The sequence below is a fragment of the Engraulis encrasicolus genome, chromosome 13 (genome assembly GCF_034702125.1).
Source record: "Engraulis encrasicolus isolate BLACKSEA-1 chromosome 13, IST_EnEncr_1.0, whole genome shotgun sequence".
Classification (NCBI taxonomy): domain Eukaryota; kingdom Metazoa; phylum Chordata; class Actinopteri; order Clupeiformes; family Engraulidae; genus Engraulis; species Engraulis encrasicolus.
Genome location: NC_085869.1, coordinates 43689544 through 43708286, shown reverse-complemented (window position 1 = coordinate 43708286; position 18743 = coordinate 43689544). Strand labels below are relative to the sequence as shown.

The 18743-nt window shown below is 41.4% G+C and overlaps 4 protein-coding genes across 4 annotated transcripts; 2 read left to right on the top strand and 2 right to left on the bottom strand.

Moving 5' to 3' along the window:
* Positions 1 to 3092: 3092 nt before the first annotated feature.
* mitd1 (MIT, microtubule interacting and transport, domain containing 1) lies at positions 3093 to 7519 on the bottom strand. Its single transcript, XM_063214653.1, has 7 exons — positions 7024 to 7519; positions 6813 to 6914; positions 6573 to 6709; positions 6334 to 6420; positions 4703 to 4818; positions 3649 to 3709; positions 3093 to 3557 (listed from the first exon to the last, which is right to left on the bottom strand). The coding sequence occupies exons 1-7, from the start codon at positions 7166 to 7168 to the stop codon at positions 3462 to 3464; spliced, it is 744 nt and encodes a 247-aa protein (XP_063070723.1). The 5' UTR covers positions 7169 to 7519; the 3' UTR covers positions 3093 to 3461.
* Positions 7520 to 7744: 225 nt separating this feature from the next.
* On the top strand, positions 7745 to 9140 carry mrpl30 (mitochondrial ribosomal protein L30). The gene is made up of 5 exons (XM_063213971.1): positions 7745 to 8061; positions 8250 to 8327; positions 8432 to 8578; positions 8772 to 8845; positions 8948 to 9140. The coding sequence occupies exons 1-5, from the start codon at positions 8011 to 8013 to the stop codon at positions 9081 to 9083; spliced, it is 486 nt and encodes a 161-aa protein (XP_063070041.1). The 5' UTR covers positions 7745 to 8010; the 3' UTR covers positions 9084 to 9140.
* A 74-nt stretch (positions 9141 to 9214) lies between these two features.
* Positions 9215 to 15020, bottom strand: txndc9 (thioredoxin domain containing 9). Its single transcript, XM_063213970.1, has 5 exons — positions 14731 to 15020; positions 13841 to 14040; positions 13569 to 13687; positions 11892 to 12146; positions 9215 to 10476 (listed from the first exon to the last, which is right to left on the bottom strand). The coding sequence occupies exons 2-5, from the start codon at positions 14024 to 14026 to the stop codon at positions 10356 to 10358; spliced, it is 681 nt and encodes a 226-aa protein (XP_063070040.1). The 5' UTR covers positions 14027 to 14040; positions 14731 to 15020; the 3' UTR covers positions 9215 to 10355.
* A 958-nt stretch (positions 15021 to 15978) lies between these two features.
* LOC134461198 (uncharacterized) lies at positions 15979 to 17799 on the top strand. Its single transcript, XM_063213969.1, has 2 exons — positions 15979 to 16940; positions 17050 to 17799. The coding sequence occupies exons 1-2, from the start codon at positions 16656 to 16658 to the stop codon at positions 17551 to 17553; spliced, it is 789 nt and encodes a 262-aa protein (XP_063070039.1). The 5' UTR covers positions 15979 to 16655; the 3' UTR covers positions 17554 to 17799.
* The last annotated feature ends 944 nt before the right edge of the window (positions 17800 to 18743 follow it).

The following is an 18743-nucleotide window of genomic DNA, read 5'->3' as shown; positions in this document are numbered from 1 at the left end:
TGAGGTACCATGAGCATGGTACCGTCCCGCTGCACTGCTCCCTCGGGGCACTATTGGGGGCTTCCCCCTTGCACGGGTGAGGCATGAATGCAATTTCATTGTGTGCAGTGTTCACTTGTGTGCTGTGTAGTGCTGCGTTAGAATGACAATGACAGTTGGAGTTTCCCAGTTGGGCTTTCACTTCACTTCACAAAATGACTAATAAATGCATTTTTTTTACATTTTACACATTATATTTACAATGTAGTAAGTAGCATGCTCATCCTCAGTTTGCGTTTATTTCATGTCAGTTATTATTACTAAACAATAAGGAGGGTAGTTAAATCCTGTGTGTGCTAGGCTATATAAACCAGTTAAAAATGAATTGCTGTCCATTTGCATGCGTGTGCCATGCGGGGGCTGGGGTTTTTGCATGTCCCGCACAGTGCCACATGAATGATGAGTGTGTGAAGATAACGGCCACGGCCCATTACCACAGCACAGAAGTTTATCGCCCACTATCTCTCAACCTCAAGAAAAACATTAAAATGTTTATTATTCCTGTTCTTATGATGATGTCAGTGTACCTTACGAGTCTGGAACATTTACGTCCCAGTTGTTGAATCTCATCAGACAACAATGCACGTAAAACACTTCTGTCAAATTATTAAAGAAATAAATAATACTGTACTGTAACGTTTTCATGTCTCGGTGGTTATCATGACATTGGGACAACGTCCAAGAGACGTTTAGATTGTATGCCAACAGAAACCGAGCCCCCACCCACCACACCAGACAGTCTGTCTGCTTCCTCCACCACTGACATAAGCATCAGCTGCTGTGACGCAATGGGATGCACTGTGTAAATTAGGGACATATCCAACTTGCTGAGCATTCTGGGACTGCTGCATTACCATTTCAGAGTGGCTTTTGAACCCAGTTCAGTCTTTCATTTATTTATTTTTAAACTGAAATGTGGTGGTTCTGCAAGAGGTCGTATTACAAATCTCTTCAGTCTTGTTACTGTTAATGTCAGAATTGTAACCATGTTTTTTTCTGTGCAACTGACAGGCCTACATCTTATCTCAAAAAGGAAAAAAAATAGTTATAATTCAAAGACTATGCCATTCATATGAAAGTCTGGTCTTATTTTGGACAAGTCGTCTTTCACATTTGTCTTCCTTTGTCGGTCATAGCCCAAAAAGAAATGTCATAGATTAGTGTTTCTCAACAGGGGCTCTACAGCCCCCCAAGGGGGTGTTGGGGAGCACTGGGGATGCGTTGAGAGGGATACAGCTGAGAGGGGCGGTGTTTAGTTGTCATTGGGGGGCATTCGTCTATTTTATTTTATAATACTAAGGGGACGTTGGCTGGCTTATGATGAGGCTAAGGGGGCGTTGGTAGGCTTGTGATGAGGTCCAGAGGGTGTCTATTCAAAAAAGGTTGAGAACCACCGTCATTGATGATCTGAGTAGTACCGTTATAGATACAGCACATCATATTAATAGAGTAATAACAGAGAGAGTAGAGAGAATATCTCTGGTAATAACAGCTAGTAATCTAACAGGAGCAAAACAGTTTCTGCTCGATGAATGTGATCATTGTTCTGAATGTCGCTATAGGCCTTCCATGAAGTGCTGTTATTTCTGACTAATTTTCCCTAGTGTTTTCTGATGACCTAGAACAGCAAGCTCAGTCTCTATAGTATATTTCTCTCTCTCTCTCTCTCTCTCTCTCTCTCTCTCTCTCTCTCTCTCTCTCTCACCCTACAGAACGGTGTGCCGCTTTGCCCCAGATATACAGATCTGGGCTGGGATCAAGGGATGCCAGTAAATCCCACTTTTCTATATTGCTCCTGTGCTGCTGCTGCTGCTGCTGCTGCTGGAGGTCACTCGCCACATCTGGGACACGCTAACTTCATACCACCATCCTGCCCTTCACTTCAGCAATCATGCTGCTCCACAGTATTTATTTTTAATCGATTTTAAGTCACTAACCCACATATGACGACTGACACATTGACACAAGGTGTGACTTCATAACCTCTCAGGGTTACAAGTGCCAATTGCCATCATCCTATCAAATCAAAGCGGTTTCAATGCTGAGCAATATGACTGCACTGACCACAGAATCTCTTTAGACTGCAGATTGAGTGAGCAGTCATATTTCACAGCACCGGAAGAGCTTAACTGTTGAGCACAACATATATACTGATTTATACGAAGTATTCTATATTTACTGTTTATTAAAATAGTAAAAACATGTCCCTTCCGCCATGAATGCCCTCAGATTTCTAGATGAAAGACTTAAGTCCTATTTTGAGGAGTCTGATTGGAAAGCACCAAAAAAGTCGAATGAGTAAAGTGCGGAAAATGAGTAGAGATTAACCAAGATTACAGACAGATTAAATCCTATTTTATGGATAAACAGTTAGAATATTTCATTCCGAGGCATGCAGATGTTTCATAGCAAAGGGACTGTCATACGCATACTAGTCGATTGACTGCGCTAAAGTTACCCTGCATGCCCTTAGTCCAATTTTATCAATATCTTCAACAGGTCAATCTACTCTTTTAGTTGCTCAAAAATACAATTAATTTGTTGACTTACTAAACTAATTACATTATGTAGCAACAGTATTGCACTGGCACCATTTAACTGTGCACATTGCTGTTTAATCCTTCTATGTTTTTCACCACTTCAGTCAGGAAGGTTGTGTAGATTTGTGTGTCAAACAAACACAAACAGTGACTAAGAAAAATAGTTTGGTAACACCATTTTAGGGATACATCTATTAGCACTAATACATACAATGTTCCTGTATAAGTAACTTGTAAGGCATGTACAAAGCAAAATCAAACATTTGTTAGGCATGTATCTGCAAATGTCTTGTTCATGCACAATAAGATGTATCCCCAAAATAAAGTGTTACCAATAGTTTCAACAGTTAACACAAGTCTGGCATAAAATCAATTACATTTAAAAATGCAGGTTGGAAAAGGACCAATTTTTTTTTTTTGTCATGATGATGGTTTTTGCCAGAAATATGTATCAGTGTGTTTTATTATTGACCAGCAGATGGCAATGTTACAAGAAGTGAAAAAACACATGAAGAGAGTTACATGAATATTTTATTATTAAAACATTAAATAGTTTATTTTAAAAAACCTTAATCCCCAGATATGACACACATATGTAGCCCACATATAAAAAAAATAACTGGCATTATCAGAACGCTATCATTACATATTACTTGGTTCATGAGTGTTAAGACAATATGTATTATTATATGGTCCACCTGTTTCAGTAGCAAAATTGGGAACATTGGCCAAGGAATTGGACATCACTAGTGACATGTGGTCATTAGTTATTGTGGAGAGCAATCATGACATGAGTTCATTATTTACCTTTCCAAGTAGGCCTAGGCACTTATCATATCTCTGCTAGGTTTTTAAAAACAACAGCCGGAAAATTATCTGCCACTAGGTTGTCTTAGTGTGCTTTGAGTGGAAAACATCCACAGTTGTCTCATGGCATTCTCTCAGGTCATAATCACAATATCCAACTGAGAATCGACCCTGAAGAAAATAAATGGGAAGAAATATTAGTGCCCTGTTTTTCCATGGAGATCGACATTTTAAATGTAAGGAAAAGAAAGAATCAGCTTGCCTTGGGCTTCTTAAAGTAGTCAAGTCCCCTCCCAATCTTTATGATCCATCCATTGTCAAATCTGTAAAGGATTCCCAGATGTATCTCATTATTCCAAAAATATTCCAAATATCTCCAAAGATCAGGGATATATGCAGTCCCCCTACGAAAAATCGAAGATTATAGACTCAAGGACCCCACACACATTCTACATCATGAATTTACACTGCTTCCCTCAGGAAGACGTTTCAGGACACTGAACTGCAGACTGTATAAATATAAGAACTATTTTATCCCCAATGCGATAAGAATGCTTAATGACAGATAGACATGTCATGCGCAGGGAGTGCACAGTTTTTACGTTTTTATGTTTTATGTGTTCTATGTTTTGTATGTTTCTTGTGTTCTCTGTGTTATGCTGTATGGGTATGTGAGTGAGTACTGTATGTTATGCAGTGATTGTTGAAGCCCAAGACAAATTCCGCCCTGTGGAAAATAAAGTACACTCTAACTAACTCATGTTTTCTGTTTCTACGTATTGGCCAGGTTAGACTCTTTGACATGGTGTGTATGTGTGTGTACTTTACTTTAAAAAAAAAAAAAAAACACCCTACTTTGCATCTGCACTTCTTGGGCTGTATATCTCCTGTGCACTTTGTATCTGCTAGTGATGTTGGCCATGATTATGTCCTCAATTGTGAGTTGCTCAGGTTAAAAAGTGTCTGCCAAATGCAATGTAATGTAATGTAATGAAATATTGTACTGACAACAGGTAGATTTGCTTGTGGATTTGAACTCTGTATGAAATCAGGATGCCTGGTTAATTTGCTGTCATTGTGTAACAAACAGCCACTTGGGGAAGTTAGTTATACACATGGTCACATCATATTATACCAGGTGATACTGGTGTTTATGTCCAGGAACTGCCTTTATATGGGAAAAGGTATTAAGTCACAGTTGGTGATGCTTTTCTAACTGAAGTTACACATTGAAACACATCAGGTAAAGGAAAAAAAACTTCTACATGTCTGAAAGATAAGTATACTAATAACTTGCTTTTTTTCCTTTTTTTTACCTGATCTCTCGGTCATGGATAGTGGAGGAATACTGGATGTCAAGGTCGACATTTCGGCTCTGAAGAGACTCCTTAATTTCACTGAGGGCACTGACCTGTTGAGCTGAACCGTCTCCCTGCAGAATGAATGGTTACAAGAACTAAAGATTCATAATGTACAAATAAAATATTAAATATAATAATAATAATAATAATAATAATGCATTTTATTTAAAAGCGCCTTTCAAAACACTCAAGGACACTGTACAGAGAGAAACAAAAACAAAACAAGACACATAAACAGAATTTTAAATAAAAATAAATAAATGAATACGATTTTTTAAAAAATGAAATAAAATAAAGTAAAATAAAACAGAGTTTAAGAATCATAAAGAAAAGGCTATCTGAAACAGATGGGTTTTTTGCCTGGATTTGAACAGGGGCAAAGAGTCAATATTGCGGATGTCAGGGGGAAGGGCATTCCACAGCTGAGGAGCAGAGCAGCTAAAAGCTCTATTCCCCATGGTATTAAGACGGGCAGAGAGGAGAATGGAGGAAGAGGAACGGAGGGGGCGGGAGGGAACAGCAATGTGAATAAGATTAGATAGATAAGGGGGAGCAAGATTGTGGATAGCCTTGAAGGTGTGGAGAAGTATTTTAAAATGAATTCTATATTTGATAGGGAGCCAGTGGAGATGTTGCAGTGCAGGGGTAATATGGTGACAGGAAGGGGTTTTAGTAATGATGCGGGCAGCTGAGTTCTGGACCAGTTGGAGCTTGTGGAGAGATTTTTGAGGGAGACCAAAGAGGAGAGAATTACAGCAATCAATGCGGGAGGTGACAAGACTGTGTACAAGAATGGAGGTAGAATGGGAAGTGAGAGAGGGGCGGAGACGGTTAATGTTGCGTAGGTGGAAATAAGCAGACCGTGTGATGTTGTTAATGTGGGAGAGGAAGGATAGAGAGCCATCAAGCATGACGCCCAGACTCTTAACTTGAGGGAAGGGGGAGACAGGAGAGTTATCAATTGAGAAGGAAAAACTATCTGCTTTGGATAAGGTGGATTTGGTGCCTACTAGTAGGACTTCAGTTTTGTTAGAATTGAGTTTCAAAAAATTGGAGGTGAACCAGGATTTGATTTCAGAGAGACAGGTGGTGAGGGAGGGGGGAGGGAGAGTGTCAGAGGGTTTGCCAGATAAATAGAGTTGGGTGTCATCAGCATAGCAATGGAAATTAATTTTGAATTTGCGGAAGATATTACCAAGGGGAAGAAGGTAGGTGATGAAGAGGAGGGGCCCCAGAACAGAACCTTGAGGGACACCAGAGGTGACAGGGGAGGGCTTAGATTTGAAAGACTTCATTTGAATAAATTGAGAACGACCAGAGAGATAGGAGTGGAACCAGTCAAGGGGCGTGTTACTAATGCCAATTGAGGAGAGTCTGTGGAGAAGGATAGAATGAGATATGGTATGGATATGGATGGAATGGATGGTATGGATGGAAAATATGTTGAAGATAAACTGATTTGAGTATCCGTCAAAGGGCTGGTGAGTAAAATGAAGTGTCATATGATGTATGTTATCTGTAATTCACATTTTAAAAGAAGAGGTTCGTGGTTTTGGGACCACTGTGCAAGTGCACTTATGACTCACGTCATCTTGAGAGGTCAGGAGGTGGATTTTCTCGACTTTGCAGGAAGCTTTTAACAGCATTTCACAGAAACGCAGGAAGTTGTAAAGCTGTAGACACAAAACCAACAGTCAGAGAAGAACGAACATGAGCTTAACCTCAACCAATATCTACAGAATGAAATGTAAACCTCAATGAGGTCATATATTATTCACAATGTTTTTGATAACAATGTTTTTGATAACAATGTTTATTCTCTCACCTGATGAATATGGCGAATATAGGGGTCCTCCACCCACACCTCTTTAAGACTCTCAGTGATGTATGGCTTAAACAGGACTTCATAACTGAAACCAGTGTCACTGTCCCCAATCTTGATCTGTTCATGGTATTTCCCCTCTAATGGCAGATTAAAGATACAACAATATTTGTGTTAAGCGACAGTATGGCTAAAATATGATATGATTGACATTGGCAAATGACCTGGGAATGCCTTACTTACCCTCTTTTGATTTGCTAATATGTTCTTTGATTTGCTCCGCTCTGTCCATATAACCTTTGATTTTCTCTCTGTAATGTCCTTTCTTGGAATCATCTTTCACCGCTGTGAGAACAACATACATGATGTCATACATGTTGTAATGTAACATTCTATGCGCTGGGGTGCACAGTTATTGCCATTTCATTGATATTATGGTTGAATGAAGTGTTACCTTTCAGCACACCAATGAGCAGTTGAATTCCCTCCTGGTAGCACACCAGAGACTCCTGGAAACGTGAACTCTGGTCCAACTCCACGGCTCTTTTCAAGACAGAGATGGCAGAGGACTCCATCCCAGGGATGTTGTTTTGGGACATTTTGGGTTACTAAATTCTGTCACAAGTTCGTAAACAGTCTCTTTGGATTGCTTGCTCCTCCTTGACCTATAGTGTGTATGCTGTAGCCTAGCCTACATTGATTGCAGAGTTGCCTTGTAATCCATTTCCATCGACACCAACACTTCTTCACTAACTATGCTTAGTTACTCAGTCAGAGACGGTTTGACTCAGTGTCACTGAACTCATTTTCAGCAAAAAATTAATGTGACTTCCGAAAGGCATCAGCCGACGGTGACAATATGCTTGCTACTTTTAAAAAAACTAAAACATTATCTATCCGTACATTTCCACTGCGCCCACACTCACAACAACAACCGACACTTCCTCGTTGTGATGGGTGTTTCACAAAAATAATTCCCACTGGATAACAAGTGATATCCTTTCCTTCTGATACTTCGGTGGCGCATCTCATATCACCACAAAATATTTCCCTGATATTAAAATAAGACTTTATAATTTTTTGATGCACAATCCCTGAACAAACATGACTAACTTTTAACTAATAGTGTGGTGTCGTTAGTCGGAATACATTCTGCCGTCTCATATTTCAGGAAAGTTTTAAACGACGTACTTCCGGCTGTCGCCCCATGTTTTCTCACAAGAACCGTCTGTCTCTGCATGAACATGATAGCAATTGAGTGAATTAATATTTTTTATCCAGAGATAAGTATGACAATAGCTAAATGAGTCTAGTTATAACGTGCTGCGTGCATGTGGTTTCTGTATGTTGAGTGAAGACGGTTCGTGTTTCGGTGGATTTTGACAGATCGCGATACAGCTGTAACCTTGGGGTTGTCTTTGCTTTAGCCAGCAAATACGCGATGTCTGGATTATATTGTGCCTTCCAGAGAACTTCAGCTGCTGCTATAAAGGTAACTTAATTTTTGTTCGTTTTGTATACTATATGTGTTGCTGCATGTTGCAACGGACATCTCTTCACCATCGTTGAGGGCAGCACTGGCAGTGTCAGTGCTTGTGTATAAACGAAAGTACATTATTTTAGCATGTGTCATGTGCATCATATTGAGTTTGCACATATCTGTGCTTCATTGTCTTTTAGAGCCTGACAGAAGCCAGCCATCTCCCGTGGTACTGCCCTTCTCGATGCCTTTTCAGGAAATCACGTGTCCCTCAAGAGGTAATTTCAAACAAGTAAATGGCATGTAAACAAACATGGTGTTAAGATGTTAACTCTGTTGCCGGCCACTTTCTTGTACGTAAACCGCCACCTTATCCCACCAGGTGTATGAAGAGCGATCTCAGGACCACGAGAAGTACGGTGGCGACCCAGAGCAACCTCACAAACTGCATCTTGTTACAAGAGTGAAGTCGGTATCCAGACGACCATATTGGGAAAAGGAAATGATCAAAAACTTGGGGTTGGAAAAGGTGATTACTTTACAGCCTTTGTTTAAAAAAAAAAATAAAAAAAATCCTGTGCACGTTAATGCAGTCACATGTTATTCTGCCTTCATAAGAATTCCATCATGTATGTTATGACATCAGCAGGACCATACTAAGGCTCTTCTCATACTCTTCTCAGTAATTGCCACTGATATCACCTTTTTCTTGGAATTTGTAGAGGCTTACACCTGTTGTCCATAAGAACATACCCTCTGTGAATAACCGGCTGAAAATAGTAAAGCATCTTGTAAGGTATGTATATGCACATTAGTTGTAAAGAATGCTGTTTGTATTTTCAAGTACACATTGATCTGATGAGAGTGCTGTGCGTTTTCCATTATGATTCTCCCACAGGATTCAACCCCTGAAGCTACCATATGGCCTCCCTGCTGAAGAAGACATGGCCGACACATACCTTAATAGCAAAGGAGAATTAATAGTTCGGAAACTACTCAAGCCAGCGGAGCCCAAAGCTATTGACTCGAATTAACTCACCACACGCTCTGTAATTTGAAATTTGTTAAATAAACTGCTGTATGTTGCTTAATGGTTTTTTGTAATATTCTATTGGTACACTGGTGCGATGTGAAACTTGTGTTTACAAAAGAACAGGATAAATGATCAGCTTTGAACCTTATTTATTGGGATAAAGTAAGAACAGAAATTGATTCACAGACTGTAACTAGGGAAAGAGATGTGTCGGGGATGCTGTAGGCCTTTGCAAACCTCCTTGGCACTTGATAAATATGAACCTTATGAAATGAAATATGAACCTTGATAAATATAAACCTCAACAGCACCAAACCGTCCACAGTCAGTGGACTCCACAGCAATGTCAGAAAATGGAAGACTGGTCTTTTAAGGTATTAATTCATAAAGTGACCTTCGTTCTAAGTAGGTCTCTGTGCATCCTTTCTTTTCAAATGAATCCTTTCCACGTGTAGAGCTGCTAATGTGGATAAATATAGTGACTTGTGCACATAAGACTGTTAAACATTGTATTCATTTGAGTAAACATTGAATGAAGCAATGAATATTACGGAAGTGGAAAAATTTGTGAAAATAAGTCTGAAAGGCTATTCACTTCATTAGTCTGTATCAAAAAGTACTGGCAAAATTGCCAGAGTATCTAGTGAGAGTGACCATCACTTCAGAAAACTCCCACTATCTCAATATTTGAATTTCTGAGACTAATGATTTGTTGATTATGATCTGCAAAATGTATATCTCTGCTGTGGCAGTTTAAAAAATTGCACCATAAAATATATGGATTCACATGCTAAGGTCTGAGGCTGGTAAGATACGACACTCATTAGTGCTGGTATCTTTAAAGTAACAAAGCTCACTCGTCATTAGAATGAATGATTGCATTTTACATTTAATAATAATTAAATAAAAAAAGCAGACAAATTCAGCACAATGAAAATCACAAATACATGCTGGCTGCTGTTGGAAACAAGCCAAGCAAACTTATTGAAAATATTTTAAAAGTTTACACAATCTTGGCTTGTTTTTAACATCAGCCAGAGTGTATTAATCCTTTCCAATGTGCTCAATTTTGAATGTTAGAACAGTTAACATAATTAGTCAGTCGATTGACTTAGAAAACAAAGAAAACAAAGCCAGCTGCTTGGCTCAGTGGCAAAGGTGTTGGATTAGAGATATGGAGGTTGTGAGAAAATGGATGTGCACCAGGAGTAAGAGTCTGAGGACTGTATGAAGGAAGCCCTGAGATAGAGCGAGAGCCTCGAGTAAGAGTCCTTTAGTCGTCGTCAGAATCGGAGTCTGAATCGTAGCCTTTCCCTCTGATCGTCTTCTTCTCCAGCTTTGTGATCTTTGACCCATGCTTTGACGCCGATGTGGGAGGTTCCAGTAGGTTACCACTGAAGAGGACAAGAGACAAGTGGATGAGGACCAAGTGCAACAGAAAAACTACTTTGCTACTCAGATTACAGAAAAGGAATTAACACACACATATATTTTTTTTTAACAATTCAGCGCAACAAGAGGTAGAGATAATAAGACACTAGATCTATGGCACCACCTAAGGCAGAGGAATTTTGTCTAAGGGCAAAGGAAAGCTTTAGGGTGACATGTCATTTTGTTAGTCTGACCATGACAACAGGGTCAAAGACGTCAAAAAAGGAATTGTCCTTCAGTGTAACGGATACCTTCTGCTGACTGTAACTGTAAAAAAAAAACCAAGATTTTTACATTGTTTCAAGTGAATGGATGACAGCCGAGGCTTTCATGAATGAAAATAAATAAATAAAAAGAGTCATGTTTTTTACAGTTACAGTCAGCAGAAGGTATCCGTTACACTGAATGACAATTCCTTTTTGGACGTCTTTGACCCAACAGCAACTAATAGTCTTATTATGCACATAGCATTATATCCCTGACTATTTCTAATATATCTGAGAAAGATTTATACCTTATAGTGGGCTATAGTTTCTACACAGAAATGAATTCTGTTGTCCCTAACAGATTTGGCAAGCAATTTAAAGCCTAAGCATGTATTGCTGTTGTGCAGGCAGAGACTGAAGCATGTAAGGACATACAGGTATGTGTTCTCAGTAAGGGTCGACCGATATACAGTATATCACGAAAGTGAGTACACCCCTCACAGTTTTTGCAGATTGTCCAGTTTTTGCAGATTACGGTCCCCTGATGACCTCCCTTTTCATCCCTTGTCATTTCGTTTCATTTCGAGATGATTCGAGCCAACACAGCCCCTTCTCTGCCAGATTTTAATCTGAGGTGTACTCACTTTTGTGAGTACATGTTCAAACATTAATGGCTGTATTTTGTTTTTTTCTGAGTCAACAAAAAATTTAAGCGGTTAAATAAGTTGTTAAAAGGTCACTAATCATTGTTTCAAAGTGAAATTTCTGTAATGCTTTCCTATGAAAAGATATACTCAAAAATCTGCAAAAACTGTGAGGGGTGTATTCACTTTCGTGATATACTGTATTGGCCGGCCGATATTTGCGTGTGGTTTTGGATACACACCCAGCGTCATTTACAGACAGGCGTTCAAGGGCAGCTCTGTGTGAGGACCCGCTATGCACACTGCTGCCGCGCCAACGATGCACACGCAGCCAAATTACGTCATATCTGTTTACAAACTCTAAAGGGGTCAATATACATGTACATGGAGTCTACTTATTCAGCCCCTCCCCTTGCCTGGTTATCACCATAGGATCTCTCAGTTTCGAGGGGAGGGGGGGGGCGGTTTACAAACATGCAACCCATGTATTGTGCAAAGCAGCATGGGATTTCCCAGGCTACCCCTCACCTGTAGTTGATGATGTCTGAGCAGCCCAGCCTCCACTCCAGCATCTCTGTGGGGAACTCGTCTGTGTTGCCCAGGTCGGTGAAGCCCACCACGTAGTCCTTGGTCTTGCCGTCCTTCACCAGCGCCAGCGTGGGAATGACCTTAATCCGCAGCCGCTCTGTCAGGAAGGGCGCCTTCTCCACGTTCAGCTTGATGAACTTTGTCTCCAGGTGCTTCTTGGCCAAAATGCCTAGGTGTTTGTCCAAAATTTTACTCCTTAAAGACAAAAGGCACAATGTTTAATTTAAGGCAACTGTACTTCCATTGTATTATTGTTTCAGTATTGTCATAGAAGACCACGTGTTAAAAACAAGTACAGTTTGCTGACTTGCCCAAAGCAGCACCTTAAAGGATAATGTCCGAATTTCAACACACAGTTGTAATGCTCACTCTACTCTAGACTTGTCAGTACCTGAGAATATTTATTTTCTTCAACCTTTTCCGAGACCCTGGTCATTGTAATGGGGGCAAGGCGTTTGTTAACATTTAAAAAAAAACATCTTTATTTATTCCAAAGAACACCCAAAAGGTTATGCAACATCAGCAGACAACTAGCAAACAGCAATACCTTTTGGGATAATATTTGGAGTAGGCATATGTTAAGAAGAATTTAACGTCAATGTAAACAAAGTCTGCCCCCGTTAGAATAGCTCAGATCTTGGAAAGGGCTGAGTCGAAAAATGCAGCATCACCGTCAAGTCAAGGGTAGCGAGAGCAATACAACAGCATATTGAAATTGGCAGAAGTTATCCTTTCACAGAACAGGGGGCATCTGTGCTGTACTAACTAGAGCAGGAGTGGGTATTGGGTAACCTTTTTATTTTGAGGGACCACCTCAAAATTTAAAAAGTCCTCCCAGGGCTGTAAGTTCTATGAACACAAGGATTTCCCCTTGCACTTTAGGCCTGTATTGAAGGTGCCACCTTTACAACAGACTCCACCTTCCCTATGTCCCCTGAAATATAACTTAATTGCGCTGCAAATGTAATTTCAAAGACTGCTTTACAAAACTGCAAAACTCTAAAATGATATCAGAGACCGTATGGCCCCGGGCCATAGGTTCCCGACCCCACCCATGAACTAGAGCAGTGGTTCACAACCTTTTTTGCAGAAACGCCCCCTGGACTTCATCTTAAGCTTCCCGACACTCACTTGACCTCACCATAAGCCTGCCATCGCCCCCCTTACTATTAAAAAATGTAAATGGACTAATGCCTCCAATGACAACTAAGCACGCCCCCCTCTCACCTGTTTCCCCAGGGCTCCCAAACACCCCCTGGGCTGTACCGCCCCCTTTGAGAAAAAGAGTAAACTAGAATATTTGACTGGTACCCAGACAATGGTTATTCCAATCCCACCAAACATCTGTAAAAAAAATAATAATAACCCTCACCAACAATGACAACACTCAAGGCTGGGTAGTGTTGTGTGGGTGTTCTGAGTGCGAGATGGCTCACCTCTATTGTATGTATACTATCCCTTCCTACACCCAGATGGCAAGGAGGGAGACTATTTCCTGTTCTTCAATACACACAGCAACAGTAACAAGTGCCTCATCATTGACCATGTGGTTGTGAATTCAGCCCGAATAATCGACCACCATACCAGTTAGATTGAGTCAAAGAGTGTGCTACCAACCTGAAAGTAGAATCCCTGTAGAAATGGCAGACCACATTCTTGCTATCCTTCACTTCGGGAAAGAAGTCCTTCTCACTTGGTATCTCTCTGTATTCCCCGTGTCCTTTAGACAGCCACTCCTGAGGAATATTAAGACACACTTGAGAATGAGAAACCCAGAACGCATCGGCCAGACACACAGAAGAGGAAACAGTCCACAGCCTAAACGAAGGGGCAGTATTGTCAGACTGTCTTTCCATTAGAGGAATTAAGTGACACACATGACAACGCACCTGCTTCTGTTTTTGGGCCTTCTTGAGGGCGTCCATTCTCCTCTCCTTCAACCGCTCCAGTTCGTCCTCGTCCATCCTGTCCAGTTTGCCCAACTCTGCATCCAGCTGTTCTTCCACCATCCGCGCCGACTGGAGCACTTGGTGCTCCAGCGCCTTCGCCACTATGTCCATTGACTGAGACGCCATTCTGTTACACAAGTCTGCAAATAAAAGGAGTGAAACAAAAGATCAGTAAATAGTCTTCGGTCTTCCGCGTCAACCTGTGTCTATGGTAACGGAGGCTAATGCCACCGGCTGGTAGCTCCTTGTAATCACAAACAATACAAGATGTCTTGTCATGTCAGCGGCATAAGTGATAGAGCAGGTGGATCAAGAAAGCTGCCGAGTTGAAATTACACATACCGTTAGGTCCTTTAGGCAATCTTGATTACAAGTAAGCCACAATATGACAAAACTTATATAACAAAGGGAAAAGGAACCTGCGCCAAGCCCTGCTGACAGCACCTAGCCTGCTAGTAACAGTTAGCAGCACGGCGAAAACACCCCATGGCAATTACAAGCAGCTGGTTAACAATGGATATCAGTGATTTGCCTTAATAAAAGTAACTATCCCGCCAACTGACTCACTTGCTAATTCCATCTTAATCAAAACCAATAGTCTTCAATGCCTTCAAAAAGCAATAGCTAGCAACATTAGCCAACATGGCTAACTAGCCATCACGCCCAGCGTCTTTGGCTAACGTTACCTCGAGCAGTGGCGCAGTATCTTACAACAGCTTTATTATCATTATTTGCGCCATCAAGTGGGTTACTACATGTAACTTTTACTGATGGCTCTCCATGAGACATTGGTAAATTAAGGCTATCTTTATCACTACTAGCCGACTTACCGAGGTCCTGTTCAACAGCAGATGCCGCGCAGACAGTGCGGGGGGGAGTAGCTAGCTAGCGCGTAGAAGTATGGGGCGTGTACAGGGCGGAGAGATGGGCTACGAAATACGCACTGGCATAAACCATGCCAGCCAGGTGCGAGAATGAACTGTTCGTGGCCAGATAATAATCTAGACTAGTTCTAGGCAACTCTGAAAGCTAAATTTAACTGATGCAAGAACTAGGCCCTAATGTTAAATATTGCCCGCAGAAGCCAGGACTGCGAGGAACAGGATCATGGATGTGTCAAGAAAAAAGGACCTTTTAACAACAACAACAGCAACAACAACAACAACAACAACAACAATAATATTGATTAATAAAATAAACTATAAAAAAAAATATTCCTTAGGCCTACATTTCGTTACATTAGGCCTATGCAGAACCCCCCAACGTTTGGGCCAAAAAATGTCTCATTTTTATTTAAATAATATTCAATCAATATGTGAAGAGTTCAGATGCAAAACCCCCTAACTCCATTTCTGAAGACCTGCACTTCTACATTTTTAGAGAACCCCGTTGTTGGTTTGGTTTACATTCATGTTCTTGATAATACATATAAATTGTTATATTACATAAATAGCCTACAATTAAAAAAAAATGCAATTTTGATAGCTTTGTATTAAATAAAAATGAATTAAGATTATTTCCTGAAAAGGCATTTAGGGGGTTTTGCATCTGAACTCTTCATGTTATCTCTTTCTATAGCCTAACCTATTTACCCACCCAAAATTATCTATATACAATGCCAAAATAACTAAAATGCAGGAGTTGTTATTTTTTGAAAAATCCACAGACTTGACTTTCTAAAAATGTAGTGACATCACAAACACTGTACATTCTAAATTGCCATGGAAATCCTTCTCCAAACAAAGAGTAGTTCATCTTTTTGATGGAATTGAACAGCCACACCTCTTGTTTCTCCTCCCAAAGAAATACTATTTTTGACATTTACTGCTCAAATTCTTCAGCAAATATGAGACAGGTATGCCACAATATATTGCTTTCACATTTGTATGTAATTTTGCATAAGATTACATTTAATATAATTTTAGAATTTTATTTTTGAAGGATTTCCATATATCAATTTCTCCTTCAGGGTTCTCTGAATGGCCACTACAGCCTTCGAAGAAACATTGTCCCTGCCAAACACCTTCAGGATTACCATGTAGAAGGAGTGAGCTTGGCTAAGAGGAAGTGTACCCGTGCCAGGACCAATGGTCGTCCATCCGGGGACAGTTCTTCTCAGGCTCCTCTCCAACTACCTGTCTCCACGGTTGACCACAGTGGTGGTAGGTTGATTCTCCGCATAAGGATCCCTCGACCTCAGGAGGCCCACCAAGATGAACATCATGGTGGTCACTGTGGATACATCTCAGACCTTATTTCCCCCTCCACCCAAGATGGATTTCAGGGTGCTGATACAGGATACGGGGAATCCAAAGCTCCTGAGACACTTGAGATTGCCAACATCTTACTTGGTCTTGGACAAGCTGTGTACCAGCAGGACACAGTCCAACGGACTGGGCCCACCTCCCATGGAACTCCATTCGTTCAGGAGAGGTGGGACCCCCAGGGGCAACATCAGGTCCACACCTACTGCAAGGCGCCTGCCATCAGTGACCATGTGCCCTCAAGCACCATCAGTGGCAATGGAGACAGCTCCGAGGGCAAAGGTCGCAGAAAGAAGCAGGCCAACCCTTGCCGTATTGTGCCCGGTAAAGTGCAGGCCCAGGACATCAAGGTCCTGCCTGTCCCACAGACAGGGTACCAGAACATCTCCAGCTCAGGACCTTACAATACCCAGCCAGGTGCCAGCAGCAGTCACGAAACCAACTGTGAGAGCAAAGGTCGCAGAAAGAAGCAGGCCAACCCCCGCCACATCATGCCCAGTAAAGTGCAGAAGCAGGACTTCAAGGTCATGTATGTCCCAAAGCCTGCTCTCTTCTGCTCTAAGTCAACCTTTGCAGGACTGCCTTACAGCCTCAATGAGATTTTGGGACTGCCCCAGACACCTTGCCATGGCTTCATCGAGCGAAAAAGACGCCTAAATGATGGAAAGAAATTCAACCCTCAGGACATAGACATCCCCTTTGAGTGGTCACCATCTCCTAGGGAGAAAGAGGACATGTTCTTTCCTCATCTGAATGATTCTTCTTACAAAGCTGAGGTATAATTATGCTTTCATATGATTGTAATGAGTCTTCTTATATGAATGTGATGTACAGTAAGTTAGTGATGAAGGCTTAAGTCATTAAGTAGCTGTATTGTGCATGTAGGCAGCTGAGAGGAAGAGGAGAGAAGCTGCTCTACAAAGCAGACTCCGGCAGATGAAGGAGCCTCTGGACGAGCGTTACATTAAGAATGCTGCTGTGCTCCCTGACCTTCATCAACCAACACCAGCACCAGCTCCGCCACAGACCTTAACCCCAAAGCCCAGCTGCAGCAATGGGCCACTGGCCCAGGAGGAGCCTCTGCAGATCCATGGCTACAGTGTGGAGCACTTCAAGAGGATTTACCATTCTGTGGTGGATCCCAAGTTGACCACTAAGTCCGGCAACCCTCGGCCTTACGGTCTTGAGATGGGACGAGTCATCAAACAGCGGATGTGGGAGACATTCAACTGCCCGTCATTTGTGGAGACTGAGGACGCTGATGGCAGGGTCTGGATATCTGAGGCCTACTGCAGTCCCAACCTGAAGCGTCATGCACCTCTCATTGATGTGGACATTAGTCAGGAGCCCATGCCTGAGAAGCCAAAGAGAAAGAGGGCGAGGCGATGAATTCATTAATTTCATTCGTTGATTTTTTTTAGTGCAAAATCATGATGACATTTTAGGCTATCCATCATCATATCACAAGACATTCATGACTTTTGCATGAGACCTATTTAAAAAAAAAAAAAAGTTATCATGAATTCTTAAATTAAATTATCAGGATCAATTAGGCTGCTATTGATATATTACATTTATTTTTTGAATAAATTATTGATATATTTGTATTTCATTGATCAGATTCATTTTCCAAGATATACAATAACGCATTGAAATATTATTTAAAATAAATATATTTTACCAAAAAATGTACCCTATTTCCACATTGTTTGTTATTTCTTTTTATTTGTCAATGAGTATCCTCCGGAATGGCCTTACGATGCATTATTATCCAAAATCAGACCACTCAGTCTCAAACAAGATACACTAGGCCTATCCAATGCTTCGGGCCGATTTGTGACAGCGTCATACATTTCATTATCCCTGTAGAGTGAGCTCACATATTATGGAAACTATAAACTATAGAAGGAGATGCTGTCATAAGGCAAAGAGTTTCTGTCCTTAGGTCATCAGTGATCTTATTGATCACACAAACACACACACACACACACACACACACACACACACACACACACACACACACACACACACATGCACACGCACACACGCACACACACATGCACACACACACACACACACGCACGCACACACACACGCACACACACACGCACGCACACACACACACACACACACACACACACACACACACACACACACACACACACACACACACACACACACACACACGCACGCACACACACGCACGCACAGGGAAGCCAATAGGGGGGGACAAAGGAGTCACTTGTCCCGGGTCCCGGGCCCAGGGCAAGGGGGACCCAATTAGCCCCTTATCTCATTGCATGTAGGTGAGGGGGCCCTTTCAGATGACTTTGTCCCGGGCTCAGTCAAAGCTGTCAGTGGCCCTGCACACACACACACACACACACACACACACACACACACACACACACACACACACACACACACACACACACACACACACACACACACACACACACACACACAGAGCCCACTTCTAGTGTACACATCTTTGCATTTTGTGAAGGTAATGGTTATTATACTGTAATACATATGATTATACTATTATATACATATTATTTTTGAGCGAAACAAGGTTC

Bases quoted from the DNA above. Each gene is read 5' to 3' on its own strand.
- txndc9 (XM_063213970.1), bottom strand. From the start codon at position 14,026: ATGGCGTCTCAGTCAATGGACATAGTGGCGAAGGCGCTGGAGCACCAA. The intron at 13,688-13,840 runs GTGCGTTGTCAT...AATATTCCTCAG, and splicing joins AGGCCCAAAAACAGAAGCAG to GAGTGGCTGTCTAAAGGACA. The intron at 12,147-13,568 runs GTTGGTAGCACA...TTTGTCTTTAAG, and splicing joins TACAGGGATTCTACTTTCAG to GAGTAAAATTTTGGACAAAC.
- LOC134461198 (XM_063213969.1), top strand. From the start codon at position 16,656: ATGCCCAGTAAAGTGCAGAAGCAGGACTTCAAGGTCATGTATGTCCCA. The intron at 16,941-17,049 runs GTATAATTATGC...TTGTGCATGTAG, and splicing joins ATTCTTCTTACAAAGCTGAG to GCAGCTGAGAGGAAGAGGAG.
- mitd1 (XM_063214653.1), bottom strand. From the start codon at position 7,168: ATGTCCCAAAACAACATCCCTGGGATGGAGTCCTCTGCCATCTCTGTC. The intron at 6,710-6,812 runs GTAAGTAAGGCA...ATCTGCCATTAG, and splicing joins TATTAGCAAATCAAAAGAGG to AGGGGAAATACCATGAACAG. The intron at 3,710-4,702 runs GTAAAAAAAAGG...AATCCTTTACAG, and splicing joins ATCCATGACCGAGAGATCAG to ATTTGACAATGGATGGATCA.
- mrpl30 (XM_063213971.1), top strand. From the start codon at position 8,011: ATGTCTGGATTATATTGTGCCTTCCAGAGAACTTCAGCTGCTGCTATA. The intron at 8,062-8,249 runs GTAACTTAATTT...ATTGTCTTTTAG, and splicing joins CTTCAGCTGCTGCTATAAAG to AGCCTGACAGAAGCCAGCCA. The intron at 8,579-8,771 runs GTGATTACTTTA...TGGAATTTGTAG, and splicing joins AAAACTTGGGGTTGGAAAAG to AGGCTTACACCTGTTGTCCA.